Source organism: Cydia fagiglandana, chromosome 12 (genome assembly GCF_963556715.1).
Source record: "Cydia fagiglandana chromosome 12, ilCydFagi1.1, whole genome shotgun sequence".
Classification (NCBI taxonomy): Eukaryota; Metazoa; Arthropoda; class Insecta; order Lepidoptera; family Tortricidae; genus Cydia; species Cydia fagiglandana.
In genome coordinates, this window is record NC_085943.1 from 4,517,495 (window position 1) to 4,530,819 (window position 13,325).

The window sequence follows — 13,325 nt, forward strand, 5'->3', positions numbered from 1 at the left end:
TTAGTAATGAATTTTTTTCTGATGGTCGTTTCCGAAAAACCGCGTGAAGCACTGAACGGCAAGCTCTTATTTGGAAATGTTGAGAAGTTTACTCTGCTAAACCTGGCTATTTTGTATTACTAATACCCTGTACTTTAGGCATATCAAACGATATTTTTCCTACATACCTTTGAGAAAGAGAAAATCAAAGTAAAACGAACTCAATTTTCTCTCCGAAACAAGTGTCAATTTCTACGAAAATCTACTTAATATCGAAGTCATTTTCATACTCAAGCAATCTCCAACGTTTGCTTATACTGTTGGTATACATTAGTGTTTATGAAATTCTACTATAATTTTTAGGCAATTTTTTGAAAACTACTCTATATTACCGATGACGCGCTCTCGCCAGCTCAGTGCCGCGGCAGAGCTTGTACAGGCAGGACGTGTGTCGGTCGGCTCCGCACATTTTCAACGGCGACGACGAGGTTTTTTATCATTGTGTGCGGCGGGCGCCGTGTAAAACGCTATAATGTGTGCGTGTAAACCGCAACGAGAGACTTTGATCCTAGCACTGTTTTTATAGTATTATAATTTATAATGGTACAGTTTAATAAACTACCGGACAGGATTAAAAATATTTGAAACGACCTGACATTCTATATGTATTTATTTGACTCAAAATAGTACTCAGGGTCTGATGATGGAGCCGGAAGGTGGTCACCGGTACCAATCAACCATGCAACTAAACCACTTCGTGTTTAGGCTCGTTTTATTCGTCTCAACAAGATCTTTGACACAAGATAGTACTCAGGGTCTGATGATGGAGCCGGAAGGTGGTCACCGGTACCAATCAACCATGCAACTAAACCACTTCGTGTTTGGGCTCGTTCGATTCGTCTCAACAAGATCTTTGACACAAGATAGTACTCAGGATCTGATGATGGAGCCGGAAGGTGGTCACCGGTACCAATCAACCATGCAACTAAACCACTTCGTGTTTAGGCTCGTTTTATTCGTCTTAACAAGATCTTTGACACAAAATAGTACTCAGGGTCTGATGATGGAGCCGAAAGGTGGTCATCGGTACCAATCAACCATGCAACTAAACCACTTCGTGTTTGGGCTCGTTTGATTCGGCTCAACAAGATCTTTGACTTAAGATAGTACTCAGGGTCTGATGATGGAGCCGGAAGGTGGTCACCAGTACCAATCAACCATGCAACTAAACCACTTCGTGTTTAGGCTCGTTTTATTCGTCTCAACAAGATCTTTGACACAAGATAGTACTCAGGGTCTGATGATGGAGCCGGAATGTGGTCACCGGTACTAATCAACCATGCAACTAGTCCATGATTAGTCTCAACAAGATCTTTGACACTGAAGATACACAAGGTTTGATTATGGAGCTGAAAGGTGGCCACGGGTACCAGTCTATTATGTAACTGAACCACTTCGTGTTTAGGCACATTTTATTCATCTCAACAAGATCTTTGACACAAGATAGTACTCAGGATCTGATGATGGAGCTCGAAGGTGGCGACGGGTACCTGTCTATCATGCAGTGTTGGCATCAATCTGAACTAAATCAATCCGGATTGATCAATCGAATTGACGCGTCAATCCGAATTGATCAATTCGAATTTATTTAATTCTGATTGACGCGTCAATCCGATTGAATCAATTGGAATTAACGCATCAATCCTCAATTCGGATTAAATCAATTCTCAAACTAGATTAACCCCTTCCCCTTCCCTAAGATAAGAAAGGGTCCCTTTCCCTTCCCTAAGATTAGTTTTCAAAGGTGTCCTTTTTAGGGACTTACTTACTGGACTTAAAGTCGATATCTGAGGTTCCCAGAGGTTCGAAAACGTGTTCCTGATGTCAGTATTGACTGATGTCCCTTTTAGGGACATTTTTCGAAATTGGCCAATTACGTTCATATTCGTAATCGATGTCGACCATAGGTCCCGAAAAATGTTTCTGACGTCAGTATTGAAGGATGTCCCTTCCATTTCGGGACATTTTTTTAAATTGATCGTTGGCACTTTAAAATGATATCTGAGATTTCCAAAGCTTCCGTAACATGTTTCCGACGGCAATACAGACGGAGTTTCCTTTTTTTTCTGGACATTTATGGGACATTTCTTCCAATTAACCGATTGCGTTCAAAATCGATATCTGAGGTGCCCAAAGGTTTCGAAACATGTTTCTGACGGCAATAACGAAAAATGACCTTTTTTCAGCAGGGTGGCGTAATGCAGGTAGTAAAGTAAGTACGCGGCTAAAGTGTAGAGTCTAAATATTGCCGTTGAAATCATTTTGCACCTCAGATATCGATTTTGAATGCAATCAGTCACTTTCAAAGAATGTCACTAAAATGTCCCAAAACAGGACACCTTTCAATATTGCAGTTGAAAAAATGTTTAGAAACCTCTGTTTACCTCAGATATCGATTTTAAACGCAATCGAGTAATTTCTAGAAATGTCCCAAAAAAGGACATCTCTCAATATTTCCCTCGGAAACAAGTTTCGAAACCTTTGGGTACCTCAGATGTCGATTTTGAACGCTATCAGTTAATTTCAAGGAAAGTCCCGAAAATGTTCCAAAAAGGACATCCTTCATATAGCCGTCGGAAACATGTTTCGGAACCTTTGGTAAACTCAGACACCGCTTTTGAACGCATTTGGTCAGTTTCACAAAAATGGCCTAAATAAAAAGGACATTAGGTAGGTACATACAAAGTAATCGTCAATCCGAATTGACGATTGAGGATTGACCGATCAATTCGAATTAACGATTAGTAATCGTCAATCTTCAATCAGTAGATTTAGAATTAGTTTCGTCAATCGTCAATTCGAATTGATCGGTCAATTCTCAATCGTCAATTCGAATTGATTTTTTGCCAACACTGCTATCATGTAACTGAACCACTTCATGTTTGGGCTCGTTTGATTCGTCTCAACAAGACCTTGGACACAAGTTAGTACTCAGGGTCTGATGATGGAGCTGGACTGTGGCCACGGGTACCAGTCTACCATGTAACTGAACCACTTCGTGTTTGGGCTCGTTTGATTCGTTGCAACAAGATCTTTGACACAAGATACTACTCAGGGTCTGATGATGGAGCTCGAAGGTGGCGACGGGTACCAGTCTATCACATAACTGAACCACTTCGTGTTTGGTTTATCACCTAGTGTCAAAGATCTTGTTGAGACGAATCAAACGAGCCTAAACACGAAGTGGTTTAGTTGCATGGTTGATTGGTACCGGGACCACCTTCCAGCTCCATCATCAGACTCTGAGTATTACCTAGTGTCAAAGATCTTGTTGAGACTAATCAAACGAGCCTAAACACGAAGTGGTTTAGTTGCATGGTTGATTGGTACCGGTGACCACCTTCCGGCTCCATCATCAGACCCTGAGTACTATCTTGTGTCAAAGATCTTGTTGAGACGAATCGAACGAGCCCAAACACGAAGTGGTTTAGTTGCATGGTTGATTGGTACCGGTGACCACCTTCCGGCTCCATCATCAGACTCTGAGTATCACCTATATAGTGTCAAAGATCTTGTTGAGATGAATAAAACGAGCCTAAACACGATGTGGTTTAGTTGTATGGTTGATTGGTAATGGTGACCACCTTCCAGCTCCATCATCAGACCCTGAGTACTGTCTTGTGTCAAAGATCTTGTTGAGACGAATCAAACGAGCCCAAACACGAAATGGTTTAGTTACATGAGAGACTGGTACCCGTGGCCACCTTCCAGCTCCATCATCAGACCCTGTGTATCTTCAGTTTCTTGTAACTTGTTTCTTGTAAATAAGCGAGTACCTATAATTTCTTTCAAGTAATATACGTTCATAAGTACGAGTATGGGGCTATTCATAAAGTACGTCGTTTCAAATGGGAGGAGGGGGGGAGGGGGTCTGGACATCGGATGATGGTAGCATGACGTAGGAGGAAACAGAGTCATCCGAAGCATGATTTTTGGATGATTTGAGGGATGGGGGGGTCAAAAATAGATGACGTAATTTATGAACAGCCCCTATGTACATTTGCACTGCATTTAGTATTTTCGTACTTACCAAATAACAGTTTTAGGACTTTATAAGTTAAGTACAGTTAGTGTTGTTATGGTTGATTTCAATATGCTTCGCGAAGGATCAAGAATGTTTAATCCATCATTGTAGTGCGAGTGTGGTAGAAGGGATCGGAATACTGAGCTCGCACGGCCTGCCGCAGCGCGTAAAATACCTAAACTCGCTCAACCCCGAAATGTAATAGCACTCTTAATGAACTCACCAAGTGTTCCAGCTTCCTCCTCCTGAGCGGCGGCTGCTCCTGCAGCACGGAGTCGGCGAGGATGTTGAGCATGTTCTCCACGTGCGCGAGCACCTTCCTGAGGCCGTCGCCGCCGCCCGCGGACAGCGCCGCGTCCACGTCCTCCGACCACAGGATTTGGGCGGCCAGCACTACGATTTGGGCCTGAAACATAACATGGTTTGTAGTTTTTTATAAAAAAAAAATATTTACAGCATCAAGAACGTTCTGACATAGTTGTCCGTGTACTACGACTGAACAGAAATACACCGTCAAATCTTCAGATTTATTATAAAAACGTACCTGATATTTGTCGCACCAGTCAATAAACTTCTGAGGGTCCACGTTTCCATCTTTGAACTGCTTGACGTCCCCAACAGCATCTTTAAGTCTGCACGCCAAGGTCACGCGCATCTCTCGCTCGACCATAGACAGCCACGAGTTAATCTTGGGGTTCTCTACGGTGGAGACGGGCGATAGGAAGTACACCTAGAAAACGAATGTTGTGTCAAATACGGAATATTTTATGCAAAATTAAACTTGTCATCAGTACATAAATGTATGCTATGCTACTACCCAATTGAAAATTCGAAATTCGTTTCATCTCTTGAAATAATCAAACTAAAAGACTTAGATTAGATGACCTTAAGACATTGTGGTAGTACAGTCACGATAAAAAATATGTTTACATTTTTCGCCTTATTACAAAGAAGTAACATATTTTCGAAGTCGACTGTGCCCTGGTCTTTAGGGCCATCGCACACAACTTTTTCCGGCGTCATTACATTTTGTCACGTATCGCTTCAATAGATGCAAACGTGTTAATGGAACATTCCACGGAATGGTCTACTTTGTCACCCATACAAACCTTTTTTTTTGGAGATAGTTGGTAAAGAACTTTCATCATATAATCAACTTATGATCCAGCAGAAAATGCAATAAACAAAATAAGTTTGTACAAAGCTTATGGGATGCTCCTACAAAGATAAGGGTGGTTTTCCACCTATCAAATTTCAATATTTAAAAAATATTTTACTTAATGAGAGTGTGAGGCGCAATGACACTGGATAAAGAAGTTGGATAGGTAGAATACCACCCTAAGGAAGCTTCGACTGACCTCTTCGCCCTCACGCGACGCGATGCCGTTAATGACCGTGTTATCCTCGTTGAGAATAATGGCGGCGACGCCAGCGAACATCTTCTTGAAGTGCTTCTGCAGGCGGGCGATGTTCTTGCTGTTGCCAATGATTTCCAGCAGGTCCTCGTCTCCCACGAAATAGAATCTGGATAAAGAATGTTGTTTATAAATCGTTGAGAACATTCGTAGTATTATATTTGGCCGTCTTGTGATTTTGTATAAAAATAAAACGTGATTTTTTTCAAATCATGCAGGGGACAACCGTATATTGGCTACACGTTTTTTGATATTAATGCCCCCTTAGTAAAAATATCGCTAGTAACACAAACTAACACAGGTAAGGTCATCCACAAGATTAGTTTTTATTTTTCACTTCTCAAAAATTGGTACATCCCGAAACTAGACCAATAGCGATTTTGATATAAAGCAGTGGTTCTTAACCTGGGGGTAATTACCCCCGTGGGGGTAAAACTGGTATTTTACGGGGGTAATAAACTAACCTAATATAACAATACAACAAACGTACACGTTTTATTTTTTATTACCATTGGGAGGAGGGGTAAAATCAGGTTCCCTAGTTAGTCATAGGGGTGACCGGACTGAAAAGGTTAGGAACCACTGATATAAAGCTACGACCAATGGGGCCAAGATAACCGCCATTTATATATGAATGTATAATGTGACGGATGACATGACAGGGATTGAAGCGCGACCTTTATATATATCTAAAATAAAACTCCAGTTTAGGTTTCAGAACCAGCAACCCTTTTTTGTGCGTAGAGGCTAACCTGGGGAAGCTGCTCCTCTCCCTCTCGAGATACTCTCCGAGCGCCTTCTGGATCTTGCCCAGCAAGTCAGCCAGTCGCTCGAGCGAGCGCTGCACGCCCGGTATGTTCAGCACGTCCATCACCATCGGCGACTTGCTAACTTTCTTCATCAGCCCCAGGAACTCGGAACTAGAACAAATGAAGGTTCATGAGGTTCATAGTTCTGCATACTTTTCTTTTTTTTTCATGTACTATGTTGTGACGTTAAAATAAATGTATTTCTTCTTCTTCTTCTTCATAATATAAAATAATCAATTTCCCAGCGTTTTCTGACTGTAGTCTATGGTACATCTTCCGCTCTCCTCGTTGATTAAGGTATTACTAATCGATTCATTCAGGATACGTCATAAGGCGAGGTACACCCAGCGGCGTTGCACGTCGATCCAAACGTCGAACAGCGCGTTGATACCATTCAGCGTCTCTTCCCGTAACAATCTGAACCTTACAGTAAATGTAATAAAGCCGCAATTCAAACGCACCTGATGCTCTGGAAGCGGCTAGTCTCAACGGGCAACAGAGTTTTGATGTCGGCCGAGCCGCTGAAGATGCCTTCGAGGTACACCCAGCGGCGTTGCACGTCGATCCATACGTCGAACAGCGCGTTGATACGATTGAGCTTCTCTTCCCAAGTTAGAGCTTCTTCTTCGAATACCTTAACACGCCAAAATAAAAGTCAGTAAGTACATGAACTAAATTTTTGTGCCTCACCAATGATGCGGTTTTAAAGAGTAGACTGTGTAAAGAAATTTCGATATTATCGGATAAAATCTTCTTGAAAACTTCACTAAAACTTAACTAACACGGCACGGAATCACGGGACACTATTTGAGCGTTTATTCTAAATCACGACCTAAAACACATTTTTGTAGTAGTGGCAGTAAATGTTCGTGGCATTTCGCGTTATCTGATAGAAATATCGCATTATATCCCTTTTTTATGTTACACAAAATTGAACCATAACGTACTTTATAATAAGGCGACAACTTCATAGCAGCGACGCTGTTGATGTGCTCCTTGACTTTGTTGAACAAGTCGTCCCAGCCGCGGATAATCTTGCACTTGTTCTGGTAGTTGATCAAGTCCAGCTCGTAGCTCTGCCATGACTCGCGAACCTGAATGAAGACAATATGTTCCAAGTTAATAATGATGATTAAATACGAATTCGTTTTGGGATTGGTCCCATAGTAGTTTGAATATATTTATTTATGCATAATTAGATCAGGGGTATGGTTAGAAGTTGAGACTGCCACTGATCTTTCAATCCAACAGGGTAACTAGATTGCTTTTAATCCTTTTCCAGGCATTGTACGATTTATCGACCACATACCTACGCGCCAATGGAATTTCAACCTTATAGCAATCCAATTTAAGGTAATAATTAGATTGGACTTTCGGAAAATGTGACTTGTCTTCAAAAGATAGATGAGATTAGATTAGAAGGATAGATTAATTACAATATATTTGAATTTTTCAGCAAGACGATGTAGATTAGTGCGGCCTGGAAAAGTGTCATAGAGTATGTGTCTGACCATGGGGCTTAAATTCCAGGGCTTGAATTTACTAGCTAACCTGAGCTACTTTTACTATGGGGCCAACCCTAAATTCGGGGAAAAATTTTTGGCTTTTGCATAGTAAACGTCGAGATCTGTTTGATCTGATCAGCCAAAATGTATGAAAAAGTAAAAAAAGATTCGGGATTTCGGGGTTGGTGCCATAATAAAAGTAGCTTAGTTTAGCGAGTAGAATCGAGCCCTAGATTTAAAGCCCCATGGTCAGTAACACCCTGTATACGCCGACGAGTAAGCGCTTATTATGTTAGGGCTATCTTACTGATATATGGTTACGCTATGCTTTGCGCTTGCCACTGATAAGTATAATGTATAAGTGACCGCTTGGTGCGATTAACTGTTAGGGACTTCGCTGGAAAATGCCTCATGAGTCTCATGACATAGTGCACTATACCTGCTTGAGGAACTCCTCGAGGGCCATCTCCCCCTGAGCGACGGACACGACGTCCTTGACGGTGTGCTCGTTGTGCAGCAGGTCCGCGTCCCATACCTGCCCGAGGGTCAGCTCGGACAGCGACCAGTCCACCTTCAGCGCGCGGCACAGCTGGCGCCAGTGACGCTCTTTTAGTGCGTCGGATTTCAGCTCGACGATCAACATGTTGACCTAGAAACATATTGGGAATTAGATATATCAAAAGTAAAGACGAGCTACCGTGGCTCAGCGCCCCAAAGACTTTAGAAGAGAAAAAAAACGCCGATGATTCCTGAGCAGCCAAGTATTTAAATTTTATATGGTTTCTCAGGATGTTGAAATGATAAGTAATAGTAACTCGGCGAAAATCTAAAGAAAAAAGTGTATTTGTTTCATCGTTTAGGGTGGTATTCCACCGGTCCAATGTCAGTGCGCCTCACTCTCTCATTAAAAAAAATGTGAGACGCAATACAAATTGGACAAAGAAATTGGACAGGTGGAATGCCACCCTTAGAGCCTTATTTCCAGGGCTATACATTTTTAAATCTAATCCAGTTAGAAATGTAGTTGTTTTTATGACAATAAAGTGGTTTTAACAAGAATACTGTACCTTGGTGTAAGAGTGCAGCAGTATGCGAACGTATTCGTAGCTGTCGTACATGCGGAGACGCGCTGGCAGTTCTTTGAGCTCATTAAGCATGGCTTCCAGCTGTTGCCTATACAATAAAACATGAAGTTTAGATTTAATCCTCCTTAAACTTATTTAAAAAGATTATGTAGGGCCGAGGTAGACAGAGTTCGCCCTAAAGGTTACCCAACTAATACTCCTATGTATTATCGGGCCATTGTATTTTGTGACTTAGGTTATTTAAGTCGACATTTTATATGGTCTTAAAGCCGCGTTTTCGGGGTTGGTCCCATAGTAAAAGTTGCTCAGTTTGACCTCTTTCTTGGCCTTTCGTTCTGATACATACTGTGTATACTGTGTATGTATAGTGACAAATAAAATGTACCTAAGTTTCCTAGGCTGCACCGACAGCCACGGTTTCTCGCGGATGTCGTCGATCTGAGTCCAGATCTTGCTGAGCGAGGCCCACACGCCGCGCAGGTCTTGCAGCTCCTCTAGCGCCACTGTCATTCGCTCGTTGTTCACCGAGCTTCCTGCGAAACGAGTCCGAGGTTAAAGTTTAATAAGTTTTTGGCAAAAATTTCATTTTTGGTACAAGCTTTTATCGCCGACTGTACTTTTTTTTTCCACAGGCAACTAATACTCATCGAGACAATTCTAAGAACCCCAAACACAATTAGGTTTCGTTGTTTTATCACAGAGTTCCTATGGCCACCTCCGGTCTCCATCATCAGATCAGCTCGATGACACCATAATATTGCATCGTCACCCGACTTACATATGTATGCAAAATTTCAGCTCAATCGGAAACTGGAAAGTGGATCAAATTTAACTTGCAAGATTTGATTACACACAGACAGACAACGGTCAGGTGAAAGTAAATAAGAGCTTGTAAAAAAGTAGCAATTATGAACTTTTGATTTATGGATCCGAATGCGTCTTAAGTAATTTAAAGTGAGGATCTAAGTAGTTTCTGCTATTAGACTCAAAATGCTTGCGATTTTTGAAGACAAAGTATATTTTTATATGCACCCCAAAAACCTTAAAAACGACTCCCATGATTTTAACTTAAACGACAAAGTCTAATCTTCTTCGCCTACATAGGCTGGAGACTTATTAGGAGCGCATCATCTACACGCATCGAACCATAAGCGATCTTATCTTGCTTTCCACTAACTTACAGTCGCCATCAGATATATCGGAGCGGCCAAGGCGCTCACAAATATCTGAACACGCCTCTATTGTCAAGGCGTTAGAGTGCGTGTTCAGATATTGTGAACACCTTGGCCGCTCCGATATATCTGATGGCGACTGTACATTTGTAGTTAATTTTACCTGTATCATGCAGCTCTAAAGCCTCCTTGGCCTTAGCCACGTTGTCTCTCTCGTCCTTCAGCTTGGTGTATCTCGTTTCCATAGCCTGGAGCCTGGCAAGAGCATCTTCGGGCCGAGTTGAGCCGTCGGTGGGCTTACTTCGCTCCCACTCGGTAAGGAACTCTAGAGTACGAGTCTCGACTGCCTTGTCTTCGGCTACGATCTTTTGTTGGAGAGATGCGACCTGATGATTGAGTAAAAATATGGTTAGATGCCATGGTATAATAATATACTCCGCCTGGTACTCTATTCCCGTCTTTTCTAGGTCACCTGACTGACACAGGCCTACGTCATCATGCGACAGCGCTATATGATAATATGCGATAGCGCTATATATAGCGGCCATGTTATTGTGACGTAGGCTTGTGTCACTCTGGGAAGAGAAGACTATGTTTTATTAGACTATGATTAGATACCAAAGATACGACACAGAAACAGACGAAATAAAACTTAAAACCGGACAAGTGCGAGTCGGACTCGCCCATCGAGGGTTCCGTACTTTTTAGTATTTGTCGTTATAGTGGCAACAGAAATACATCATCTGTAAAAATTTCAACTCTAGCTATCACGGTCCATTAGATACAGCCTGGTGACAGACAGACTGACAGTGGAGTTTTTACCCTTTGGGTACGGAACCCTAAAAACAAGTATCAATCAAGCCTTTCGTTAAATATTGGCGATGTCATACAAGTCTACATTAAAATAAACCTAATCTGACTAACAGTTATTTACAATGCAAAATATTTGATGGATTGTAGCACTCTTTAGGGTGGTTCCACCTGTTCAATTTCATTGCGTCTCACTCTCTAATTAAGTAAAATGTGAGACGCAATACACATTGGAGAATGAAATTGGATGGGTGGAATACCACCCTTAGTCATAACAAAGTGAATTAAGCTTACTTGGGTCTGAATAGACGAATCCTTTCGACGCATGATTTCATTGAACGCGCTCCACTCTCCTTCAATATTATCAACGTGCAGCCATTGCGCTGGGAACTGGAATCTAAAACAAATTTACTCATTTTAGCTTAAATTTAAGTAACTATCGAAATATACATTTCACTGATTTAAACTTTCACGATTATTAAACATTATCAAACTGCACAACGGGACTTAATCGCGTGCGTGTCCCGGTCAAGACCTCCCTGAACATCCAAATTCACAAAGAAATTGGGACGACCCAGTGTGCTGGCTACGAAAATCGACTCCACACTCGCGTTCGCGGCTTCGCCCGCGATTCACGCGCATAGTCTGGAGGGGGCTTAAGGTCTATCTATCAGTGGCGGCGCGTCCATAAAAGCCCATTCCTACTGGCTTGCCTGTTCTTGGACGTTTGAGCAGAGTTATAAAGGAAATATGTAAGACAAATTAGCCCCGGCTTGCCTATGGTTATGTTTGACGCGCCGCCACTAGTATCTATGGCCTTAGTTGCCTGATAATAAATGATATTTGATTTGATTAAGTCACTGACGAATGAGTTCGTTTTAAAAACCGGGCAAGTGCGAGTCGGACTCGCGCACGAAGGGTTCCGTACTATAATGCAAAAAAAAAAAAAACAAAAAAAAACGGTCACCCATCCAAGTACTGACCACTCCCAACGTTGCTTAACTTTGGTCAAAAATCACGTTCGTTGTATGGGAGCCCCATTTAAATCTTTATTTTATTCTGTTTTTAGTATTTGTTGTTATAGCGGCAACAGAATAGTATTTGTGGTTTTGAGAATGGAGGAGGATCGCGGCGCTAAGAGGGCATACCTGGGACGCCCGGTAGGACGGAGGCCGATCGGACGTCCCAGGTATCGCTGGGGCGATGCGGTTGAAGCGGACTTGCGCGATCTCCATGCCGATAACTGGCGGGAGATGGCGCAGGATCGAGACAACTGGCGTGCACTCGTGTCGGAGGCCAAGACTCATTTTGGGTCGTTGCGCCATTAAGTAGTAGTAGTAGTTATAGCGGCAACAGAAATACATCATCTGTGAAAATTTCAACTGTCCAGCTATCACGGTTCGTGAGATACAGCCTGGTGAGAGACGGACGGACGGACGGACGGACGGACAGCGAAGTCTTAGTAATAGGGTCCCGTTTTATCCTTTGGGTACGGAACCCTAAAAACATACCTTTGCCGTTCCAAGATGCGCTGCGCCTCTCTGTATATGTCGACCTGTTTTTCCCAAGCAAGCACTTCCCTCTTGAGTTGCTGCACGTATGTAATCAGGGATACCGCATCGCTGGTGGAGGCTGCCTCTGTATAACAACAAGGTCGTAAGGTCGTAGTGTGGTCAAGGGAAAATTTACCTTAAAACTACAGTGATCTTTAGGGTGGTTCCTTAGGGTCTCACTCTCTCATTAAGCAAAATGAGAGACAAAATACACATTGGACCGGTGGAATACCACATATGGGCGCATAAGCCACAACACTGTATGTTAGGATAATTTGTACCTGTTTACGTCTTTATTATAACTTCTATAAAATGAATTTCCCGTATCACATGGCGACCCTGCCACGCATTGAAGCGTGAAGAATGCGTCGTGTCATGTCAAAGAACCTCAACTAGGTTTAGCGTGTACAAGTTTAACTGTAAATCACATTCAAGTGACAAGGAAGATTCCGCAAGTGTGAATTCCAGTTGAAAAACTTGCCGAGCACCTCTTTGTGCTTCGTCGTACTGCGACCACCACAAATCTACCATCACAAGTTACTAAAACTTTCTCCAAAGTGTATAGTGAACAGTTTATGTAGTCTCACCGATAGTCTGTTGCTCGAGCTGCGAGCGCGACTTGGCGAGCTGGCCGTGGAAGTGCACCATCTCGCCGCCGAGCAGCGCGCCGAACTTGCCGAGCACCTCCTTGTGCCACGCGTCGTATTTTAGAGCGACCTTGCTCTGCACGCGCGCGAAGTCGATCACTACGGGCCCGTACTCGCGACGGGTGTCGGACGTGTCGAAGGTTGTGCGGGATTTCCTGAAGAACGTATGTTATGAGAAATGGTAGGAATTCTATGAAGAAAGTTTGAAGCGTATTTATAGTCTAGTAATTATAGCATGTTTGTTATATAATTCCTTAATTACTGCC

The 13,325-nt window shown here is 42.5% G+C and overlaps 1 protein-coding gene across 1 annotated transcript in view; it reads right to left on the reverse strand.

The window, feature by feature from the left end:
- LOC134669428 (dynein heavy chain, cytoplasmic) overlaps window positions 1-13,325 on the reverse strand; it is an 88,867-nt gene that overhangs the window by 54,899 nt on the left and 20,643 nt on the right. Inside the window, exons 23-35 of the mRNA XM_063527005.1 lie at window positions 13,000-13,214; window positions 12,371-12,497; window positions 11,154-11,256; window positions 10,213-10,435; window positions 9,263-9,410; window positions 8,860-8,965; window positions 8,232-8,441; window positions 7,235-7,381; window positions 6,749-6,921; window positions 6,231-6,398; window positions 5,422-5,587; window positions 4,608-4,793; window positions 4,287-4,469 (exon numbers count right to left, since the gene is read on the reverse strand). Coding sequence (XP_063383075.1) covers window positions 4,287-4,469; window positions 4,608-4,793; window positions 5,422-5,587; window positions 6,231-6,398; window positions 6,749-6,921; window positions 7,235-7,381; window positions 8,232-8,441; window positions 8,860-8,965; window positions 9,263-9,410; window positions 10,213-10,435; window positions 11,154-11,256; window positions 12,371-12,497; window positions 13,000-13,214 — 2,155 coding nt within the window. The remainder of the gene's footprint in view (window positions 1-4,286; window positions 4,470-4,607; window positions 4,794-5,421; window positions 5,588-6,230; window positions 6,399-6,748; window positions 6,922-7,234; window positions 7,382-8,231; window positions 8,442-8,859; window positions 8,966-9,262; window positions 9,411-10,212; window positions 10,436-11,153; window positions 11,257-12,370; window positions 12,498-12,999; window positions 13,215-13,325) is intronic.